Source organism: Gambusia affinis, linkage group LG14 (genome assembly GCF_019740435.1).
Source record: "Gambusia affinis linkage group LG14, SWU_Gaff_1.0, whole genome shotgun sequence".
Classification (NCBI taxonomy): Eukaryota; Metazoa; Chordata; class Actinopteri; order Cyprinodontiformes; family Poeciliidae; genus Gambusia; species Gambusia affinis.
This window is the reverse complement of record NC_057881.1, coordinates 4801584-4825754: the sequence shown is the minus strand read 5'-3', so window position 1 is coordinate 4825754 and position 24171 is coordinate 4801584. Positions and strand designations below refer to the sequence as shown.

Below are 24171 nucleotides of genomic sequence, written 5' to 3'. Positions count from 1 at the left end.
GTGGTGCCGTAATTAGCTGATGAGTGCTCTCTGCAGTCCGCCCACGCAGCGATGATTACATGCTTGACAACATTTTATCAAAGCGATGCAAACTCATTTATCAACAGCTTTTATCGCCTCCCACAGAGTCTTGTTTCTTCTTTGGCGCTGTTTGAAAATGTGGTTTCCTTTCACTCAAACGCAAATAAATGCCAAAGCAGAGAAAACAAACCAAAATAAAATGCCAGAGAACGATGTGTTTAAATTGCCTAAGAGTTTTTCTTCTTTGCTTTGGTTTGAATTTTGCAGATTGGAATTTTAAAAATCCAATTTAACATTTGTTGAACCAGGGCTGAGTCTTTACAATGACAATTGCAATGCATTAGAAATTCATTAATGGGTGATGTAGGTTGAGAAATGACTTAATAAGCTGTTCATGCTGTAAAAAGAGTTGGTGAAAGCTCTTGATAGAGAAGTTGTCAGTGCCGCTATTTAAGCACAACACAATGGGTTAAACTGTTGAGGTTCTTTTCACAAAATAGTCTGAACTCCGATGTCTCCCTTTGTGTCACTTTGAATACTCTTCACTCTGCCTTTCAGTTGGGTGTCTGCGTATCAAATACGGTCATAGACAGACTGGACAGGGAACCATTAATCCCCCGTTAGCCACCTTACCAGCTCCCAGGCTGTCTGACACGCTCTGCTAAGCCCGACTGACACTACGCCCTGCTGCCTCTTGGATATTTGCACACTACTAGATTTTTCACACATAAAAGAATATGTTCTCTTTAATAAATACAAACTAAGAAAAAACAGGTTGGTATGATTTTCAGACTCACCGGTGGTCCCAGGGTTCCCTGTTTTCCTTGGGCGCCGGTATTTCCAGGAGACCCAGGAGCTCCTGGAGTCCCCTGAGAACAAAAGGAAAGAATTCAGTTGAAATCAATGGTTTTACAAGAGCAATGAAATATCTCGTAATATATCCTTCAATTTCTTTTGTAAATTTTATATAAAGAAATAATTTGAAACTATTTCAAAAAATACATTCTCAGACCAAACTGCTTTGGAAACAGAAAAGACATTCGGAGGTTTTCATTTTGGATTTGGAGCAACAAATCCCCAAATAATCACACATTCTGAATATATCCAATTTTAAATGAGCTTAAATACGAATTAGTCAACTGCATTTTAGAAATAAACAAGAAAAAAAAATTGCTCCACCAATAGTTTTAATACAAATCAACAAGTACTTCAATATTGGAGGAATCTTATGCAGGTCTCACCATAGTTCCTGGGGGTCCCTGTCTGCCCTGTGGGCCGTCTTTGCCTGGAAGTCCCTGTAGAGGTGAAAGTAAATTGTAAAGCCTAAGGTAGACTTTGACTGGTTAATGTCAGCAATAATCATTTTTTCAAGGAGTTTTCAAAATATTTTAAAGAATTCAAGTTGCTGTTTCACAGTATCACTACTGAAAGATTGTAATATTAAGACATTGGGACTGACCCTGGGTCCTGGAGGTCCTTCTCTTCCCACAGGGCCAGGTCTTCCAGGTATACCCTGAGAAAAAACACGAAGTACGTTTTTTAAATTGCTACCCTATCAATATTTACTGAAATCTCTCAGGAATGTCATGATCAATTAGCGTTCTATGAACAAATAATCTGGCCTTACTGCAAAACAACTTCCATTTAAAAAGTGAAAAGAAGAATAATCCCAGATTAAACACTGGATCTTGGGTGAACAGTTGTTACCTGTTGTCCCTGTAGGCCAGCTTCACCTTTCTGCCCCCTCTCTCCTGCAGAGCCCTGCAGACAACAGATCCAGGTGCTGAAAATGAATGTGGTCACACAGAAACTGTAAAATGTAAATCAGAAAGCCAGATGTTCTTACAGGGGGCCCAATGATGGAACGTCCACTTGGTCCTTGAGGTCCAGGGGGTCCTTGAGGTCCGGGTACACCTGTATCTCCAACAGGACCTGCAGGTCCCTGATAAAAGAAGAAGATGAATGAAAAACTATTCAGATCCAGTTCTACAGCCTGAAATAAGAAGACCAACAACTTCATAACAATTGGCAGATATTGAGTTAAATTTACTTCAGCAGATTTGCAATTTAACATTCTTTTAAACATCCTTACAAATGCTGCTGTCAGAGTCCTGACCAACATCAAAACACTGGCTCTCTGTGATCCTTTAAAGAGTTCAGTTGTGGTCTGTCATGAGTTTGCTACAGAAGCATTTAACTACCAGAGGAAACAAACACAGCAGTAACATCTCATTATAATGAGAGAAAGTGTTGAAAGGTTTAAACCTCAGTGACATAATCAATCAATTGTCTTAAATAAGCATGATTAAGGCACACATACTGAAGATTTCCTAAAATATATGCATACCATCTGGATGTTCAAAGATGACATAGTGATGAGAAAACAATCCAGATTATGTCCAAAGTAATGACGTTTATCTTTAAACAACTGTCAAACTGTGGTTTTTTAACAACCATGTTAAGGTTTTAAAAATTGGTCATAATGTGTTATGTTCAAACCTCATTGTAACCACAAAGTTGGCATAGTCACAGTATTGGTGGTTTGTGTCACACAGTCTAGAAGTATGATCAGATTTAAATTTAGCGTTTCATTTGAAATACTGAAAAAGAAAAGTTATAAATAAGTTAACCTCTATATTTATCACATTTATTTATGGTTAAATTAATTAATTTATACACCATACATGTCCAGTTTATTTAAAATGGCCATTGAAAATTTCTGCATGCACTTTTTGAATTCACAAGGTTAATCAAACTATTTATGCCTGATGCTTATTTAGTCTTACTTCCTGTTCACATGTCTGAGACGGTGAAAGGATGTCAAGGAGGAAATAATCACGGTGAACATTGTACATCACATCCCCAGCAAACAAGTCCAAGTCTCTGCTCTTATGTGGCCCAGGGAAGGAAAATAAACCACTTACATCGGCCTCATGTTTTATATTCACCACTTAAGTAAATCTTTAACTTAATGCCTGCTTTACAATACTTGTAGCTATTTAATTGGCTTGTTTTATCAAAAGAAATTCTACTTTGCGACTCTAAAAAATCATTACAGCAAAACCCTAAAAACAACAGACATTACAAATTCAAAAAGAGACTGTCCTCACAAGAAAAATTGTGTCAAAACATTAATCAGTTATTACAGCTTCTATATATTTAATTAAAAGTTCCTTTCAGTTTAATGTATTGTACTGTGACGCGATAACTCATCGAGTGCGTACATGTTCTTCTGTGATAACCATCTCAGTGCTTCCTGTCAAAAGCTGATTATTTCACAAGAGCAGCAAACTTGGCACAAAACCTCACACTAGCTTCGGTATCCTAATTTTTGGGGTTTTAAGAGAGAAAAAAATAATCAAATTGACTTTGAAACTCTGGTGGAATTATTTGAAATGACTTGATTGGGCTAAGCAAGACGAGGAACTCGTACTACTGAAACGACTTCTGAAGTCCTGCAGGAGGGTAAGGAAACAATCTGCTTCCGTCCTTTTTGAGATGTCTTGCAACATTTACGAAGACCCAGATCAGACCATGAAAGTGAGGTACAACAAAGAAGTGAGAGGAAAAGGATGGAGGAAAAGGGAGAAGGAGGAGAAGGTGGAAAAAGAGGAGAAAGTGGAAAAAGTGGTCGACATCTACGAAAGTGCTGAGACGACCTGCCATCGAGCTAATCCCTCCAGGAAGGCCCGAGGTAGGTTTTAATGAATCATAAATGTTTACTACATAATCAGCTTTCTAAATATTCCAGGTATGGTTTGATACTGACAAAACCTGAGAAAGTATCAAAACATGACAAGATAAAAAAATATGTATTATTTATCTTCTTGGTGCCACTGAATATATTATGCTTTGACATCTGAAAATGTGCTAAAATTTAATAGGAAAAGTAAAAACAAGCAGATCTTTAATTAGATGTAATTTTTATTACATTTGATTGACTTTGCATTAGTTTTGATGTTGCTTCATTACGCAATGACTGTAACTCTTAAGCCATTTCAGGAGTCAGACATATAACTTTTTAAAACCATTTAATAAAAGGAAAACACTTCTATTGTTTATGTACCTCATTTAGAACATGTTGCACAAATAGTTAAATTGCCAAAGTAAATTTGTCATGCCATTTGAGACTATAAGGAAGTTTCCACGCAGCTCATGTCAAAGCTGGTATTGAGCAGGAGTTTTTGTCCTGTGTACACACCTTTTATTACAAGGCTTTATGCCTTATAAAACAGAAGTTATATCAGTTAATACTTTGTAATTATAATACATTTTAGAAATCTGAAAGATAAAAAGTCAAACTCCTCCTTGATTTTATAGGAGTTCGGACTAAAAAACGTCCACCAACCATCCAGAGAAACTGGTACAAGGTTGCTACAGTAACTTTGGGTTTACTCTGCCTCCTGTTGTTGGCGTGGATAAGTGTGCTACTCTGTAAGTAAAACTTCACCTTTATTTGGATATCTCTTTACCCACAAATATTCCTTCATTTTAACATTTATGCTTATTCTTTATGTAGCCCCATTAATAAGTTTGAAACCTAAAGAACATTCCTCGTGTCAGAATCAGGCCCAAGAAAATCAGAACCAGAGCATGAAAGGTAGGAAGTTGATTAAAGTTTATGTTTCACTTGTAGTATTACAATGTTGCAAATAAAAAAATGTAATCCTTTTTTAAAGAATGGCAGGAGCTTCGTGAGTCACATTTCTACTACGCATCCACTGAGAGGAAAAACTGGACCGAGAGCAGCAAAGACTGCAAGAGCAGAGGAGGAGATCTGGTGGTTCTAAATAACCTAGAGAAACAGGTTTGCTTTTTATAAGATTATTATATGTTTTTTCTCAAATAGTTGAGAAAAAACTATTTCATGGATTTTTGAATCCAAGAAGACTAGTCACATTCTCAGAACTTGTCTAATACTACATGTTTTTTTGGACCAAACTGTGCAGTAATCCAGACAAAGAATGCAACAGTAGCAAGCAAATATCCCTCTGATACCTTTAAGTGACACAAAAAATTATGATCATATCAGAGAACTTTAGATATCATCTAAAGTTCTCTGCAGTTAGAAAATGAAATAATGGCTGATGATGCTAACATGCTGTAGCTTGAAGATCTAGTCTGCCACCTGGCGCCCATAAGCTGAAAGGTGAAAGTGGAAATGAAAGTAAAAAAAAAGGTTCTGCCAGGCTGTAGAAAGAGTGGTCTGCTTTTCTGTTTTGTAAGTCACTTCTTTCTGAAATAAAGAAAAAAACAGCTTGCATTTAGTATTTATTTATTTGTCATTTTTTAACAAACCTACACCTGATTAATATAGTTTTAGAAAAAATATGATGACAAATTTTTCAATTATACAAAAACATAGTAAATAGGAATTTTCAGCATGTTCATATGTACAACTGGAGTAGTTTTACTCCAATGGTAGAAATATAAATTTAGCTTCTTTATGCTATCAGTCCATTCTAACTCTCCTGTGATATGACATATTTATATTCTTAAGGTGTTTAAAACCACATTTTGCATGACAACTTAAAAAAAAAAAAAAAAAAAAAAAATAACTTAGTGGGGGAAAAAATCCATGTCAGATACATTTAGACTGAAGCATTATTTCCAAGTTCTTTAACAAACTCTGCGAGTAGAAGACCGTGAATTTACTGGTAATGTTTTCTTAGAATCTTTTAGATTACATCACTATGTTTTTGCAAAAATATAGTGAGAGCAAAGATTTTTAATAAATTAACTTGTAAGTACAATAATTTACTGTACAGACTGCCAATTCATAAATGATTAATTTCTACATTGATAGGAACAAGAGTAATGTGATAATCACATGTCATTCATATTTGTAAGTGACATTGTTGCTTTTATACAATACACAGGTTCACAATGTCTGATTTCTGTCATTTCAAACTAGCTCTAAATATTGTTTGGTTGTAATTTGGTATCGGATAAAATAAATAGGAAAGAGTACATTGTCAAAAATCATTATTTGCTTTTTAAAATTCTATAGGAAATGATTAGAAGACTGAAGATACATGGAGATTCCTGGATTGGTCTTCAAACTTCAAACGAGTGGACTGTGAAATGGAAATGGGTAGATGGATCTAACCTAGAATCTAGGTGAGAAGGTTCACTTTGTACCAAGGATATGGTTAATTGAGAAGTCCAGACAGAAATAAAAACAAAAATGATGTTACGTTCCTGAAAATATCAGCACATTTTCACTCAGATTGTGTTAACTCCAATAATCTGAAACACTGTTATCAACACATACTAAAGCTTGGAATAGAGTCTAATATGTGACGAATGAAATGTCAAATTAGATGATCTGAATTTTGAGCATAAATAATTTTATTTACATCTTCAACTGGTTTTCTTTTCAATGTCAGCAGGTTGATTAAAGGTTGATAGGTTAATCAGTAGAATGACATGACATCAATAGTGAAATGACATGAATATAGCAATGCCATTTGTAATTTGATTGATTTTAATGTATTCTGTGCAGTACGTTAGTGATATGTGGTAATTTAAAGCTGGACTGGATTGCTGTGAGCCTTAAAATGCTCATTTTCAGCTTAGGTAAATGCAACACATTTTAGCTAGAAGTATCATTAATAAAAATATATTTTTTAAATAATTCCTGCTTCTTTCTTGATCTAACTGGATGTTTTCATTTTTACAGTTCCTGGAAGAAAGGCATAAAGGTCATAACGGAGCCAGGGCTCAAAGCATTTACTGATCAAGAGGGACTTTGGATGTTTAATAAAACTGGATTAAAATACTGGATCTGTGAGAAGAGAAATGTCCAGTATGTTGGTGATCTTAAACCTGGAAAGAACATCAATAAAAATTAAGTACTATATACAAAGAAAAGTTATCATTCTATTTAAGAAAAGCTATCCAAAACAAGATAAAAACAGACCTGATGAAGAATATAAAGCACTTAAATACAAATCCCAGACTGCACTGGAACAGCTGGCTAAATGCTGCAGGTCAAGCCTTGGAAGCTCATTTCACTGCTGCACGTAAAACAGTAAAAACATTAGTAAAACAGCACTGTTTTACTAATGTTTGATCTGTTGATCATGTCACTAAAACATTGCCACATGGTGAAATCTGGAGTCAGAGCAAAGCAAGTACTTCCAGTATTGAGATTGAAAGTATTTTGCACTGCTCAAATATGCAAAGATTATTTAACTTAAGTTTTACGTAAAAGTTTTATTTCTGGTGCTTTAATCTGCATTTTGAAAAGATGCTAATTATTATTAGTGTTTTATTTTAATAAATGGAATAGGAACATTATTTTTGTTTTATTTCAATATAAATAATGAAAAATAAATAAATTTGATATTATGCTCAAACAAGAAACACTCATCAAGAAACACTTTATACGTTTTTACTCCAAGAATTGCTTTTTATTTATACTTAAATTATATTTTGATGTAATGCCAATTTTACTTAGATACAGCTTATGTCTACCCTACCTACGCCTTATATTAGTTGTGTAATGTTTCAATTTTAGCTGAGTATTTTTTATTTGTTTTGAGCAGCAGTAATCAGTACCGCTGTTTCAGAAACAGAACTGCTGCTATCTTATGTTAATCATATTTGTTTCTTCCGGGTTGGTACAAACATAATTAAGATAAGAAAAAGGATAAAAAAACCCATGGTGATACACTTCAACCTTTTTCAACCATTTGCTAATAAATTACTGGTGTTCACATTATATTCATTGTGACTTTAAATCACATCAATTGCACTTTGAGCAATTGTAAATAATGACAGGTCTAGAAAACAAACGGAAAAACAATTACTTTTATTTAATTTACCAGAAAAACCACTTGCCACAAGAAAATTGCTGCTAGTTCAGTGAAAACCTGATGTGTCAATATTCATTTGAACATTTATATTTGAGTAACCTTTTTATGTGATGAACACTATCATGGGAACAAACAAGAACAGAGAGATAAACACATTACGCAATATATGGAATTTTTTCTATCTAAAGATTAAACTTTTGGACTTTTGTACATCCATCATGTACAATGCCTTGCAAAAGAATTCTTATTTTATTTATTTATTTACTTAGGTAAATGCAACACATTTTAGCTAGAAGTATCTAGCTAAAATACTAGCTAGATGTTGCGCAGGATGTTGTGGTATCTTCCTGCCACAACATCCTGCGCACTTCCTACTGAAATCTGATTGGTTTCAAAAAGAGACCAAGAATTTATCTGTTTGGCATGAGAAACTAAATGCTCAGTTGCTTCTTCCTTGAGAAATCTTCCACCATGTATGAGAACATAGATTTTACAACTACAAGAGGCAGTGAAATATCTCAGGACATTGGAGAGGAAACAGTTCAGACTCCAGATTCCTCTACACACCTTGATGCTGGCCTTTCTCTACAAGGTAAGTATAAAACAAAGACTATGTCATAAAACAGGTAAATTTTAACATCGCACAGATAAAGTATTCTGATCTTTACTGCGATAGGAGCAGTTTGCAGTATAAATGAAAAATGTATATTTTTCAAATAATATAAACAACACAATCAAATATATAATGACCCTTCTCTCTGCCTTTGGGGTCTTTGTTTTTTTTTCTGTTTTCATTTATTTATCGCTGCTTTGCAGAAACAGACAGAAATATTTGCTACTATTAACAACACTAAGCAGATGACATGCAAGAAATATAGTGAATCTAAATTAACATCATGAATTTTGTATGTATTATTGGTCTAATTTTAAATGTCACGTTTTTTTTTAAATGTAAATGGGAAATCCTAATTACCGGAAATAAAGGCTTTCAAAATTGTGTTTATTTTGTCATTTAAAGGAGCAGAGACTGAAAAACCTCCCCTGGATGTCCAAGGAAAACCCTACAGCACTGTTTTACTAATGTTTGGTCTGTTGATCATCGTGGTTGTTGTTGATATTGGCGTTCGAGTCAAAATCTGTAAGAAGTGTAATTATGATCTTATTTTATGAGATCTCATTTTTCTTAAATCGCCATAACCTTTAAGGAAAATTTTTATTTTAACGCCTTAGTTTCTTTCTCCTTTTTTTACTGATTTTTTTAGATCATTCACTTGTTCACGAATCATTGCAAACCTGTTTTGAGTCAAAAGAAGATTAACGTTCCAATTTTTGCAGAAAATTATCTACTGTTTTTGGAAAAAGACAAATCGACTGCAAGTTACTTTGTAGAACTGCATAAGTTTCAATGTCAGGACCAAAACTGCACAAGTACGAAATTCATTAGTTGCACTTTATGTTTCGCAGGTGGTATTATCTGGATCTTTTAGGCGGTATTACATGATTCTGTATTTTGTCAAATAACAAATTAACACCAAATCACTTTTTAAAGCGGCCTTACTGCAAGAAAATCTGAAACATAAGGACCATTACTGGTGTCAGAATCAGGCCCAAGAAAATCAGAACCAGAGCATGAAAGGTAGGAAGTTTATTAAAGTTTATGTTTCACTTGTAGTATTACAATGTTGCAAATAAAAAAATGTAATCCTTTTTTAAAGAATGGCAGGAGCTTCGTGAGTCACATTTCTACTACGCATCCACTGAGAGGAAAAACTGGACCGAGAGCAGCAAAGACTGCAAGAGCAGAGGAGGAGATCTGGTGGTTCTAAATTACCTAGAGAAACAGGTTTGCTTTTTATAAGATTATTATATGTTTTTTCTCAAATAGTTGAGAAAAAACTATTTCTTGGATTTTTGAATCCAAGAAGACTAGTCACATTCTCAGAACTTGTCTAATACTACATGTTTTTTTGGACCAAACTGTGCAGTAATCCAGACAAAGAATGCAACAGTAGCAAGCAAATATCCCTCTGATACCTTTAAGTGACACAAAAAATTATGATCATATCAGAGAACTTTAGATATGATCTAAAGTTCTCTGCAGTTAGAAAATGAAATAATGGCTGATGATGCTAACATGCTGTAGCTTGAAGATCTAGTCTGCCACCTGGTGCCCATAAGCTGAAAGGTGAAAGTGGAAATGAAAGTAAAAAAAAAGGTTCTGCCAGGCTGTAGAAAGAGTGGTCTGTTTTTCTCTGTTTTTTGTGTCACTTCTTTCTGAAATAAGGAAAAAAAAAACAGCTTGCATTTAGTATTTATTTATTTGTCATTTTTTAACAAACCTACACCTGATTAATATAGTTTTAGAAAAAATATGATGACAAATTTTTCAATTATACCAAAACATAGTAAATAGAAATTTTCAGCATGTTCATGTATACAACTGGAGTAGTTTTACTCCAATGGTAGAAATATAAATTTAGCTTCTTTACGCTATCAGTCCATTCTAACTCTCCTGTGATATGACATATTTATATTCTTAAGGTGTTTAAAACCACATGACAACTTAAAAAAAAAGAAACAAAAAACAAACAAAAAAAACCCAAATTAACTTAGTGGGGGAAAAAATCCATGTCAGATAAATTTAGACTGAAGCATTATTCCCAAGTTCTTCAACAAACTCTGCGAGTAGAAGACTGTACCGTGAATTTACTGGTAATGTTTTCTTAGAATCTTGTAGATTACATCACTATGTTTTTGCAAAAATATAGTGAGAGCAAAGATTTTTAATAAATTAACTTGTAAGTACAATAATTTACTGTACAGACTGCCAATTCATAAATGATTAATTTCTACATTGATAGGAACAAGAGTAATGTGATAATCACGTCATTCATATTTGTAAGTGACATTGTTGCTTTTATACAAAACACAGGTTCACAATGTCTGATTTCTGTCATTTCAACCTAGCTCTAAATATTGTTTGGTTGTAATTTGGTATCAGATAAAATAAATAGGAAAGAGTACATTGTCAAAAATCATTATTTGCTTTTTAAAATTCTATAGGAAATGATTAGAAGACTGAAGATACATGGAGATTCCTGGATTGGTCTTCAAACTTCAAACGAGTGGACTGTGAAATGGAAATGGGTAGATGGATCTAACCTAGAATCTAGGTGAGAAGGTTCACTTTGTACCAAGGATATGGTTAATTGAGAAGTAAATAAAAACAAAAATTATGTTACGTTACTGAAAATATCAGCACATTTTCACGCATTGTGTTAACTCCAATAATCTGTTATCACTGTTATCAACACATACTAAAGCTTGGAATAGAGTCTAATATGTGACGAATGAAATGTCAAATTAGATGATCTGAATTTTATTTACATCATCAACTGATTTTCTTTTCAATGTCAGCAGGTTGATTAAAGGTTGATAGGTTAATCAGTACAATGACATGACATCAATAGTGAAATGACATGAATATAGCAATGCTATTTGTAATTTGATTGATTTTAATGTATTCTGTGCAGTACGTTAGTGATATGTGGTAATTTAAAGCTGGACTGGATTGCTGTGAGCCTTAAATGCTCATATTTTCAGCTGTAGCTGTTTTTCATAAACGCAACACATTTCTGCTAAAAGTATCATTAATAATAAAAAAAAATCACTCATTTTTTAAATAATTCCTGCTTCTTTCTTGATCTAACTGGATGTTTTCATTTTTACAGTTCCTGGAAGAAAGACATAAAGGTCATAACGGAGCCAGGGCTCAAAGCATTTACTGATCAAGAGGGACAATGGATGTTCAATAAAACTGGATTAAAATACTGGATCTGTGAGAAGAGAAATGTCCAGTATGTTGGTGATCTTAAACCTGGAAAGAACATCAATAAAAATTAAGTACTATATACAAAGAAAATGTACAATTATAATTATTATATGAGCAAATTCAGTGCAATCAGTACTCCAGTAGCCACAAAGTAAAACCTGGAGTTAGATTTAAGCTTTGTAATTAAATGTAATTAAAAGGCTGATTCAGAAAAAAAAAACAAAAAAAACAACAAACATGATTCTTGTTTTTTTGGTTTTTGTTTGATTCAGGAACACTAACAACCAACACCAGCTGGTGAAAAATCTATCTTGTTGGGGCTGATGTGCCAGTAGATTTTCTTCCTACTTCAATAAGCACTCAAATGAATGGCAGGAAAGAATTTAACAATAATATAACAGTCTTCATACTGCAAATAATATGAAGGCTTAAATTAGCTAAAAGTAGATCTGTTTAGTAACTTACAAAATGTACAGTATCTAATGATTCAATCTGTCAACAGCTAAATCTGAATCTGATTCACAAATGGGAATTTTTTAAAAAATATTTTAAAACAAAAGATTATTTTTAAAACAGTAGACTGCAAACTAATGTCTGATTGCCTATAAGTCTAACTCTGAACAACAGGCTAAATTCTATAAAAACTGAACTTCAGAGAATAAAAACAGTACTAAAAGGCATTTGTATTGGATGAAATAAACATGGCTACAAACCTGAAATTAATGCAGATATCAGAAGAACAGAATGTTCTGCTGGGACCACAACATTATTTATTCATTTATCTTTACAGATATGAATGTTCATAGATCTGAGACAGCAAACAGCACTTCAGCTCCTCCTTGTACAGCATCACATTAGAATGACTAGCAAACAGTTCAAACAAACATTAACATAATAGCAGCACTAAGAGGCAAAGTCATGCAGAATTAATATAAATTTCAATAATTAAAAATGAAGGTATCTGAATGATGAATACCATAAACCACAAAAGCTATTAAAAAGGTTTCCATAACATTAGGTTCATCTGAAATCCAACTAAACAAAGCAGTAAATGTATTCCATTTGTAAAGATGGTATGGTGCACATGACAAAATGACCTAATATCTTGTTTGAAAATCCTAAAATCCTGAAATATTATCTGTCATGGTTTATGTTTCTCAATAATGAGAGCTAAGAGGAAAACACTTTTGGTTTCTTTATTAGAAAAAACAGAACTTACAGTAAAACATTTCCTGTGGAAAAAAGTGTGAGTCTGCTCTGCATGCATTTGTGTGGTTTGTGAGAAGTTCAAACATACCTCAATACACCAATGAAATACAAAAAAGAAAACTCTCAAAACTAAAACTCTTTTTGGGCTAGGAAATGCTGATATGTTGTCTGTTTTACAAAAACTTAATAATGATAAACACAAATTTAAAAATGCAAATAACCTGATGGTCTAGCTGCGTGTGTGTCGTTAAGCACTTCCTCAATTCTTTTCTTCTGAAACCAGAAGACGGGATGGTCGAAAATAGCAGCAGAAGAATCAGTTCTGACAGTTAGATTTTGATGGTGCATGATATACAAGTGTAGATTTGAACTTCACAAAATACAAATAGTGGAATCAAATCCAGGACTTAGCTATATCAAAATGTCCTCAGATATTTACTCCAAAGTACAGTTATCCAAGAAAGTGAGATATACTAGAAATGAGCAAGAGAACAGAACAGACTGGGAGGAAAAGGAGGTAAATATCTACGAGTCTGCAGAAAACGTTGCTGATTACTACTCCGTTTCTCAGCCACAGGAAGAAGGCAAGTAAAATTTATCATGTGACTTTTCTTTGGCTTCTTTGACTGATGTCCTGAATGTCGGTTATTTTTAAGCACTAAAACACAGATTTAGGCACCCACCATCTCTTCTTGCATGACAATATCTCCATGTTTGTTTTAGAATGAACATCTAAATGTGTTATTGTGTCAAATCCAGATTATGTGCATCAAATGATCATTGCCCTTAACGGTGTTGAGATCTAGATTAGCCCACATAGCCTCATAGTCAATATAGAGCTAGTAAATTGCCTTTACAGAGGTGCATCACAAAGTCTTAATGGTATCAAAACATTATTTTTTTCTAATTTAACTCAAAAGATAAACCCAAGATTGTCTTGATTAACTACACACGGAACAAAACATATCAAGCATTCTCTTAATTCTCTGAATTAGCTTAGCCAATTCATAAAATAGAAATTAAATTTTTTATTGATAAAAATCTTATGGCAAAATAATTTATGGAGACCACTACTTATTTGATGGCTGTCCAGCAGACTTACTCCCTTCATAAGCAGAAAGCACCTCAAACAGTAATTGTTAAAGAAGCCACCTGTTCACACAGCACTAGCCAGGAATATAGATGGACATTTCAGAGGAAGGACAAACTGTGGAGGAACAAGGCGCAGAATCATAAAGGGTAACAGCCTGGAGAGGATTGGGAAGCAAAGCCTGTTGAATAGTTTGAGGGTGATTTATAAAGCTTGGCTCAATGCTTCAAGAGGCATCGCATATAGAAAAATCTAGTTGTAAAAGGTCTACAACTGTCATGTTCGTTGTGTAAGTCACTCCTGAATCAGAAACAAGTTCAGAGGAATCTTAACTGGACTAAAGAGAAAAAGAATTTGATTGTTGCTCACTGGTACAAAGATCTCCCTTCAGATAAAAAAATATTTTGCATCCATTTAAAAATAAATATTACAGAATCTAGAAGAATCATGGAAGAATATTCAATCCAAGACGATTCACATATTACGTTCTAAGTCAGCAGAGTTGTCTATCAGAAAATTTTATAGCATCTAATGCTTCCATATGTTTCCTCTGAAAAGCTCAAGGTAGATGCTGATTTCTTTTTTCTGGTGGAAATAGTAAATAAAATGAAGCGGTGAGGTCTCAATTAGCCCACAGAGATAATATAGACATTAGCTCTGTGAGCTAATAAATACTTCAAACAAATAAATACTTCAAACATGTAATATTTGACTTTTTGATTCTAACCACAGATTTAAATTAATCTAAATTATTAGACAGACCATGTTCTAGAAATACCTGGTTTTAAGGGATATATTTTGATTTTGGCCCGGGGTTTTTCTGCATGGAGTTTGCATGTTCTCCCTGTGCATGGTGGGTTCTCTCCAGGTTCTCTGGCTTCCTCCCACAGTCCAAAAACATGACTGTCAGGTTAATTGGTCTCTCTAAATTCTCCCTAGGTGTGAGTGTGTGTGTGTGTGAATGGTTGTGTGTCCTGTATGTCTTTGTGTTGCCCTGCGACAGACTGGCGACCTGTCCAGGGTGAACCCCGCCTCTGGCCCGGAACGTTAGCTGGAGAGGCACCAGCAACCCTCCTGACCGCATTAGGGACAAGGGTGAACAGAAAATGGATGGATGGATTTTGATTTCAATAGTGAATTTTGTTATTTGATTGGATATGTTTTTATAGGTTTTTGTCTATTAACGGTTTATGCACTAAATGACAGGGCATATGAGACTTAAGAAGAAATTTAGGACCAAATACTACATAATATATTTAAACATGTTATTTAAACCAGATGCATAGATATGAGAACATAAAGTTCATTTTACTCCCTGATCAATTTCAATGCTAATTTACCCCCTAATTTTTTCTCTGCAGGCCAACAGACACAAAGACAACCAGCTGTGAGGAAAAGTTCTTCCAGAGTAAAACTCTGCAAAATCCTGCCATGGGTTATAATGTCAGTTGCCATCATCACCCTGACCATATACTGTAAGAAAAGTGAAACACACCAATACAAGATGTATTTCAGTCAAAATGCACATAAAATGTCAATTGCTTTGTAATTTATTAGTTAACATAAGCCTACAGTTTATACTGCAACAAGGTAATTTAGTCGGACATGAAGCTGGTTTATTGCTGACATTTTTCATCAGCAGAAAATCAATAAAAATATGCAAGAGCATTCAGTTTTTTCTGGGTCTTCAAACACAACAGGCCTGAAGGTTTTTGTGGACAAAAATAGATGCAAACTTGATAGCACGCAACCATGATGCATCAAACTTAGGAGAATAGCAGACGCAATAAATTTGTGAATATACAAAACATAAGCTGATCATGAAAACCTGCACAATACTGGGAGGGGGATATTTATATGTAGTGACATACCACCTGCAATGTGACTTGCTAAACCTGAATCAGACTGTAACGGCTGTTTTTGCAACTGTTAGCATGTTTGGAAAGGGAGTGCAAACTGGCACACAAAAATATCTGCGGTCACTGTTTGGGAAGGAGAGATAGATATGACAGAAGATATTGTTGGACAGATATTTGGAACATTTAAAAAGTATTAAAAAGTATCCAGCTATTCTGATTTCTGTTTATTCAACAAACAATGAATCACTCCATTTATTACAGTTTCATATCACAAACGACTAATAACAGTTAGCACATTAGGACTGGTTATCATGTGCACGCTTTTATAAAATCATTAAAGAACTATCCCTATAATTATTGATAATCTAACAGCTTTATTAGTCAAATATGAAGCTCAACAAAAGAAAAAGCTCAGTCGTTTGATGAGACCGATTCTCAACATAAGAAAAATGTTACTTCTGTTTTCTTATAAGGCTACAGAGAATTGTTTAGTAGCTCAAGTGTCATCTCCTGTTTGAAATAGACATGCTAATTTGTGGTGTACTTGTTGAGCTCTTTCCTGTTAGACTGCCCTTCCTGCAAACACTGCTGCTCAAAAGAAAAAAAAACTTCCATCAACAACAACTTTTTTTTTTAACTGTGTGCAAGAAAAAACAATATGGTAAGGAATGAATAAGTATTTTAGTAATGTGGCAGTAGTACTAAAAATACTAAATACAATTGTTCTATTTTAGTTATTTGCAATGTTACTTATAAGAAAATGAAAGACTCAATTGATGCCTGTTTCTTTAAATGCTTCTACATCAAAGTTTTTTTTTTCTGAAGTCAGAAAGAAGGCTGGACAGGAAATGTTCGAATGTCAGCACTTCTTCAAACGTTTCTTTCGGAGTAAAGTCTGTTCATTAAGTGGAGAGCAAAGTTCAGCATCTCTTCAGCTATTTTATTTTTGTCAGGATGTTCTCAGATATTAAGTCCACTCCAGATTTAATCCAAAGAGTCAGATACAGCAAAGCAAAGCAAGAAGACACAGCAGAGTGGGAGGAGAAGAAGGTTCATATCTATAATTATATAAATGACATGATGGATGATTCTCAGTTGGAAGGAAGTAAGTAAAGATGAGACAAACAGGACACAAGTTCATTTTATTCATTTTGAGTTTATGTGTTCAACTAAAGTTAATTATTCTTTCTTAACTTTGGATCTGTAGGAAAACAGATTGAAAATCAACCTGCAGCCAACAAAGTGTCTGCTAGATTTGCAACACTGAGCAGAGGGGTGCTGTACATATTGATATTAGCTGGGATCATCAGTCTGCCCATATACTGTAAGAAAAACTAACATTAAAACAGATATTCTCCATGTATTCTGATCACATTCTGGATTAACATATGAATAGAGCATTTATAATACAATTTTCATCAAGAAGCGCTCTGTTGATTTGAGAGCTATAGATCACGACAGACATTTTTACAGTGCAACATGGTTCACTTGTGAGTTTGTTTTCAGCGATAATAAACTAAAACTGACTCTAAAATTGACTATTCAACACCTGTTTAGCACCCGCTAAAAGGCTGTGTGTTCTTCCAGTGGTTATAATTGGCAATTTGTAGAATTACTGCTTTTTAAAATTTTTTCACCAGTAGAAAACAAATATTCAGTTATTGCTGATTGAATTTACTGTTAGAATAAAACTCAGAGGTGATTTTTTAGTTGATTGAGGAAAAGAAATGGCATAAATTCTACTTAAAGTTCCATGTTTGGCATCATTTAGTAGATTTCCAAAATATGAACAATATCTAGGTGCCCCCAATACTGGATTAAGACTTTACCAAAAAGTTAACAATCTGTAAGAATGTCCACATTGTATGTAAGGTCTGCAAGCATACAATGTGAACCAGGCTGGCAGAGAAGTAATTAATTTGTACAAAAAGGGCAGTTTCAAAGAATCAAGATATTGTAGTGCTAACATCAAGCTCCTCGTGAACAGATATTGGTATCCGCCGAGTTCTCTGCAGAATATTTTTTACTTATTTTCAATGGGTGAAATTAATGCTGGACACACAAAAACGTCCAGTCTGAAATTTCTACGGATTGTGTGGAAACATGCGGAGCAGATGAGATACCTGTGGCAGTGGTATTGTGACAGGACAGCCAGGAAAAGCAGTGGGGAAAATGTTTTATGGCGTTTACAAAGAATCAGTCATGAAGTTCTGTAAATTTGCTCTGACTTCACCACATTCGAGATCATCAGCAATTTTAAGTATAGCTTGTGGTGAGGCTCACCAAAGCGTGACCTGACTTCACTTTCACCAGCATCTATACCACACTTTACAGTATTTTCATTAAAAATATAAAGTTTTGGGGCGTACTGTGGAGGCGCAGAGGGTTAGCACGCTCCACGTTCTGAGGCCTTAGTCCTCGACGCGGACGTCGCGGGTTCCTGGTTTTGACGACCTTTGCCGCATGTCTTCCTCCCTCTCCTCGCCCTCTTTCCTGTCTGCCTACCGTCACAAAAATACAAGCCACTAGCGCCGTAAAAACTAAAATAAAACTCTCAAGTTTTACTTACATTACCCAGGTTATATAGAAAGAATAAAATATTTTAAAAAAGAAATTAAAGTCATGATTTAGGTGTGATTTTTTTTTATCTTAAGTCTGTTTAATTTTAAATTTTTGAGTACTTAAAAAAGTTCTGCTTCTGAAAGTTTTTTTCTTTAGAAGGTTCAAATAAAAGCACTGCTAAAAGTTAAAAATCACTTTTGAAATCCTCATGATAAGCAGTATAAATGTACAATAAAACAATATTTAGTGTTTTATTAGCATACAATTAACTAATGCTATCAAATTTAACTTGTAAAAAGTTGAACTGCTCTTCAAATTTACTGTACTAAACAAATGATTTTGATACAAACTATTTGGAGTCAGATTGAGGCAGAAAGCATTTTGCAGTTAAACTACTGTGTGTGTCTTTAATATATTGTTGTCTGTAGTGAATTTCGCCAGCTCAAGTGAAAGAAAAGAACATCTAAAGTAAGTAGAAACAGAAAGAAGGCATTAGAAGATTTACCTCACCTAGACTATAGAATTTGCAACATAACTTGTTTTCATTGGTTCTTAAATTTTGAACTGGTTCTTTGAAAAACAAATAAATAGGTTGATCTTAATTCAATTCACCTAATTATCCCCAGGTGTGTAGGCACAGATTTACAAAAGTTATTTCAAGGAACTTTACTGAAAGCAAATCCAGTTACATCAAAATAACATTCAGTTCAATCATATAGACAGATTCAAAGTCAATTCTATGCATTCAAATTTGATTCTAGTTAGCAGTGAATTTCAGTTTACTATGTAAATTAGTAAAAAAAAATTTTATCTAAGGAAACCAACCAACTGCATCGAGTCACTAACTTTGCAGCAATGGTGGTTGGTAATTTCCTGACCCACTTGCACAATCAAACCAAGGAGACTGGAGAAAGCATTAGAAGGTTTAGTTAAGAAGCCAACCTGGACAGATCAGGTTCGGGATTTTCTAAACGGCAAAGAGGTACCGGTAAGTTATTCTGTGTTCAAAAATGAAGAATGCAACAGTGGCAGGTAAGATTGGCGGCTAACTGGGGCTTGAAGCTGAAGGTAGGTGTTGGAGGGAAAAGTCAGGTTGTGGTGTGGAGTGAGGAGCAATGAGATGTTCCAGAGGTGAGTTCTGGGAATGCTGGTGAGTCTGAGGATCCAGAGCGGATGTGAGCCTGGTCAGGTATCTGAAGGCATTGGAGATGTAGGAAACAAGTGAGTAACTTGTTCCTCAGATGGATCTTGAGATGCTTGGAAGTGGAGAGAACTTGAGATCACTTGAAAACAAAGTAAGTTGAAAATAAAAGTTTTTCAGGAAGCCACAAGAGGTGGCAGGAGGGCTAGAGATGTAATAATGGTCAAGTAGTGACGGTCCTGCAGTTTCTTATATTCTTTAATCTGCTATGAGGTGATTATCCTCAGGTGTGTAGACAGTACAGAACCAGTAGATCCTCTCTATAACTGAACCCAAACTCACAAAGGAAACACACAAACACACCAAATTCCTCCTCCTGAATAAGCCCTTAGGGAGAGTGAACAGTCCATTCCATTGAATTGCTGTTATCATCATTATGACAGACAATTCCTCATTTCACAGTATTAGTAAGAAAAGTATTTATTTTGAACATCTTGCTTGTACATCATAAAACCTAGAAATTTACCTGATCACCAGCTGTGAATAATAAAATTCATGATAATATTCATAAACTACTTTAAAACTGCTGATTTAACATAATAATTCTGTTTCATTCATCCTTTAGTCACTCTGGAAATGAAAAACACCCACAGCGATCTTTCAGGTAAGAAACACCAATTAACACAATTAGACATTAAATGTTTTGGGGTTTTTTTGGCTTCCAAACTTTTAGGTAGGGCTTATTTCATATTCACAATTGTTAAATTGTTTTTTGTTTCACTTATTAACCAATGGATGCTGTTCTTCAGAAATGGCAGCCAACTACAGTCAGCTACACAAGAGCTATGAAATACTCAGCAAAAATCACAATCAACTGACTGATCAAGTAAAAAGATTGAACGATACAATTACTGGTAAGAAAAAAAGTGGAAAAACTGGAAATCAAAATATGTATTACACACCCAGAATCATGGTTTGCATCTTTCCTGATTTAATTTGTTTTGTTAGTCGGAATACAAACACTGAAAAAAAGACAAACTTGTTAGGAATGATCAAAAGAAAAAGAAAATCAGTGTTGTTGAATTGAATGATTTAGCAAATGTTGACTGATGCATTTAACATTACGCTTACTAAAACTCTGACCCTTTATAAAGGAAAGAGCTGCCCAGATGGATGGACCCGATTTGGATGCAGCTGTTACTTTAAAGGCAAGGAGAAAAAAACTTGGGATGATAGCAGAAAATACTGTGAGGAAAGAGGAGCTCATCTGGTGATCATAAACAGTCATGCTGAACAGGTGAGTTTGTTCATATCTACGTGATTTTTCATATCAATTTATCAACTTGGGGTCTGACCTAATTTTATGTGAGCTGTGTTTCTTAATGCATTGTTTGAACAATTAAAATTCCTGATGAAAATGATTCAGCAATACAATGAAGCCCTCATTTTAAGTAAAACAGATGAAGATAAAATAAGATGACAAATTACACTGATACAACACAAAGAAGGCTGGTCACAAAACAACAACAAAAAAAAGACAATTATCACTGCAGCCAAATTATTAAAGAATGAGGAAAATATTTAATCTTTCAGTGTCATTATATTAAACGACACAGATCTTATTTGTTGGGTATCAGAGTAAGTTGTTTTTGTTCATCTCTGTGCAACAATGCAGCTGTTATAAATCTTTGTTCTAAATTATTTAAGCAAACAAAAAAAGTTTTATTCCAGAAGGCAGAAATACAGAAATATAGATGATAATTTTCTGCCCTACAGAATTTATAGGAAACATGATCTAGATGATTTGGTATTTTAAGCAGAGAACCTGATTTAGTCTGGAGAGTTTGCTTTGTTTTGCAAACTCTATACACTATATGACAAGATAACATCTTCAAAAGGGGGAAGAGGCAAGAAAGTTACCATTAATTTAACATCTTCAGCTTTTAAATGAACAAGCTTAAGAGGAATCAGTCCATGTTTCACAAAGATTTCAGGTAAATTTTAGAAATTCAGTTATGTTAGATTTACTTTGTATAACCACACTTTTTTATTGTATTACATCAACCTACCTGCCATTTTAAAGAAAACATGTCTTATTTTCCCTCCACTAGGAATTTATAAAACAGTTCAATAAAGATGGAGAATCTTGGATTGGTCTTCAACGCAAGTGGATAAATGGGCAATGGACGTATGACTGGAAATGGGTGGATGAATCACCACTGAAACAATCGTGAGTTAATCTTAAAAATGACTTGTATATAATTCTTGAAAGGTGGACCCACATTACATTGAACTCATTTGTTAATGCCACTGTGGTGTCATGGTTATCCAATAGTGCTCCACAGTAAAATAGTCTTTTGCTTTTTTTATATATATACATATATGAATTGCTTAGTTTTACATTTGGAGCCCAAAATCATATTTGTCGGCTCAGTGATGATTTAAAATACATTACATAGAAGTTAGCATTTCTATGTAATGCAAATTTAAATGTGATATAATAAGTCAAAACGAAAAAAATTTTGAATGAGCAGCTACTTGGATTCTCTCTGTGGAAAAGGTACAATGCCTTTCACAAACTGTTGCTAACTTTTAAGAAGATAAAAAAATCAAAGTAATTTCAGTTGGTTTATGCTTTCCACTTTTCATTTTGCTCCTATGTCTGCTATGATGTACATAACAGATTTAAAGCGATGATGTTTAGAGGAAATCTAAAACCAAACTTTCCTGCAAAAACATTTCTTTCTCTAAATAAAACCATTCAACACTAATTGAGGTAAACTATCTGGATTAATGATGAAGGAGGAGAGGGGAAGCAATTATTGAGCTGATTGCAGAAACTAGAAACTTAGTGAAAAGAAACAAAAATACAAGCAGAGTCGCAAGGGAAGACCAAAGGCAGACAATAGCAAACCAAGACAAATAAATAATACAGTTAATGTGAGTAAAGACTGAAATAAACAGAAATAAATAAATACCAGAATCTAGCAATACAAATACAGGAAAAAAAAATAAAAACTGTATTCTGAGGAAATTGAAGATCATATTAGCAACAACTACCAAATAATACAGGAAGCAAAGGCAGCAACCAACCAGGAAAAAGAACAAAAAAAAAAAAAAACAGAAAGTGACAGGGAATAAACTGTTTTATAAAGTAGTTAAAATTATTAAAGTCACTAAAACATAAAAAATATATTGATTTCTGACAGTAAATGAGTCATGTTTAACAAAGTTTTATTTTTCCCCACAGGTTTTGGGGAACAGGATGGCCAATATATTATAAGTACCAACCATATGCAGTATGCTGCAATTTTGAAGGAAAATGGATAACAGTAGATTATAACTATTACCGCAACTGGATTTGTGAGAAATAAAGTTTCAAACCAGAGAAAGTAACCACCACCTTATTTTTTTAAAATGACGTTTAGGTTTTCTGAGTCGCAGTTCATTGTTTATAGTTTCTTTCTAAGGTTTATGCAAAGGCACGATGTAACCTAATGACAACAGATGATGCTTTCATTAAGTATAATCTGTAGAGTATTTTTAACAGGCTGAGTTTGCAAAGCTTTGTCGTTGTAATAAATGTAATATTTTGACAAATTTAAAAAATTGTAAAGCTTCAACATGGATGACACATACAATAAATTATATTCTAAAATTGTTCAAGTAAAAGGGAGAGCTTGTTGTTTAAATTTTATTTTTCTTTTGTTAGCCATGTTGCATGATCTGCCATCACATAGATAATAATAATTTTATGAAAAATAAAGATTTTTTTCCCCCAGACTCCCACTGAAACATGTTTGATTCATCATCAAGAAAAAAAAGCCCATCTGTTTTGATGAGATTTCAACATAAAATTGATGGTACAAGAGCAATTTACAAGTCTGTAGATAATAAATTAACAGATAATTTGTATTTTCCTGTTTTAAGCAGACATATTGATCTGTGGTGTACTTGTTAGGGCCTTTGTATGTCAAGCTACATTTAAACAAACACTTCCTAAAACATCTGCAGCAGTAATAATGTAATTATCACCAAATAGAGCTAAAGCAATAAAAAAAAACTGTAAATCAACTCTGACAGTTATATTCTGTCTATTATTAGACATATTCCTACAGTCATAAAATATGGTGAACTTGTAATATTTTTTTTTCCTTTTAGAGTTAACAGGTCCAGAGTTGATTGTTTTAGTTCATTTTACACCTGATAATATGGATAAAATGGTGTTTGTGCTACATTAGTTGTGTCATGAATCATTTGCTATTAGATTTATTGCTGTTTTGTTCATTGGCTGGATTTACTGTTACAATAAAAACTTTGAGGTCAACAAACAATTATGTAATGAGATTATTTAAAGATTACAGGCAACTGGATTATATAAAATCATCCATTAAAAGTTGCATGTTTTAGGTTCCTCTTGCATCTTATTTTCATTTGTTGAGTTTGCAGAAGGAGCACTTCTCAAATTATTTTTCTATAAAACTTTTAAGCTGTGGTGTTTCCTGCTAAAACTTTTCACAAAGGGAACTGAACTGGACCTTAGAAATAACTTTTTATCTAATTATTTTAGGTCATAAGCACATAAAAAAGACATGACCAGAACTCAGTATCCTGCCCATCAAAGATTAAAATAATTA

At 33.8% G+C, this 24171-nt stretch overlaps 3 protein-coding genes across 8 annotated transcripts in view; 2 read left to right on the top strand and 1 right to left on the bottom strand.

The window, feature by feature from the left end:
• LOC122844137 (collagen alpha-1(XIV) chain-like) overlaps positions 1–24171 on the bottom strand; it is a 135963-nt gene that overhangs the window by 6991 nt on the left and 104801 nt on the right. For all 4 annotated transcript variants that reach the window (XM_044139334.1, XM_044139332.1, XM_044139333.1 and 1 more), the window contains 5 exons: positions 1868–1963; positions 1729–1782; positions 1481–1534; positions 1263–1316; positions 819–890 (listed from right to left, as the gene is read on the bottom strand). In XM_044139334.1, coding sequence (XP_043995269.1) covers positions 819–890; positions 1263–1316; positions 1481–1534; positions 1729–1782; positions 1868–1963 — 330 coding nt within the window. The remainder of the gene's footprint in view (positions 1–818; positions 891–1262; positions 1317–1480; positions 1535–1728; positions 1783–1867; positions 1964–24171) is intronic.
• On the top strand, positions 8305–11832 carry LOC122844139 (C-type lectin domain family 2 member D-like). Of its 2 annotated transcripts, none has more exons than XM_044139340.1 (6): positions 8305–8433; positions 8860–8928; positions 9391–9477; positions 9557–9684; positions 10905–11014; positions 11573–11832. In XM_044139340.1, exons 1-6 carry the CDS (start codon positions 8313–8315, stop codon positions 11742–11744), a joined length of 687 nt encoding a protein of 228 aa, XP_043995275.1. In that variant the 5' UTR covers positions 8305–8312; the 3' UTR covers positions 11745–11832. The 2 variants fall into 2 exon arrangements, with proteins under 2 accessions (XP_043995275.1, XP_043995274.1); XM_044139339.1 differs by having other exon boundaries at positions 8860–8979.
• LOC122844138 (CD209 antigen-like protein C) lies at positions 13178–23318 on the top strand. Of its 2 annotated transcripts, XM_044139337.1 has the most exons (9): positions 13178–13466; positions 15334–15447; positions 16785–16936; positions 17039–17155; positions 20160–20198; positions 20344–20448; positions 20689–20831; positions 21646–21764; positions 22785–23318. In XM_044139337.1, the coding sequence occupies exons 2-9, from the start codon at positions 15404–15406 to the stop codon at positions 22906–22908; spliced, it is 843 nt and encodes a 280-aa protein (XP_043995272.1). In that variant the 5' UTR covers positions 13178–13466; positions 15334–15403; the 3' UTR covers positions 22909–23318. The 2 variants fall into 2 exon arrangements, with proteins under 2 accessions (XP_043995272.1, XP_043995271.1); XM_044139336.1 differs by lacking the exons at positions 16785–16936; positions 17039–17155.

What these genes read in the sequence shown, in the direction of transcription:
- LOC122844138 (XM_044139336.1), top strand. Translation starts at nt 13,229, where the DNA reads ATGATATACAAGTGTAGATTTGAACTTCACAAAATACAAATAGTGGAA. An exon ending in TTCTCAGCCACAGGAAGAAG is followed by an intron (nt 13,467 to 15,333) that starts GCAAGTAAAATT and finishes TTTTCTCTGCAG; the next exon opens with GCCAACAGACACAAAGACAA. An exon ending in ATTGAACGATACAATTACTG is followed by an intron (nt 20,449 to 20,688) that starts GTAAGAAAAAAA and finishes CCCTTTATAAAG; the next exon opens with GAAAGAGCTGCCCAGATGGA.
- LOC122844139 (XM_044139339.1), top strand. Translation starts at nt 8,313, where the DNA reads ATGTATGAGAACATAGATTTTACAACTACAAGAGGCAGTGAAATATCT. An exon ending in TAAATTACCTAGAGAAACAG is followed by an intron (nt 9,685 to 10,904) that starts GTTTGCTTTTTA and finishes AAAATTCTATAG; the next exon opens with GAAATGATTAGAAGACTGAA. An exon ending in GGATCTAACCTAGAATCTAG is followed by an intron (nt 11,015 to 11,572) that starts GTGAGAAGGTTC and finishes TCATTTTTACAG; the next exon opens with TTCCTGGAAGAAAGACATAA.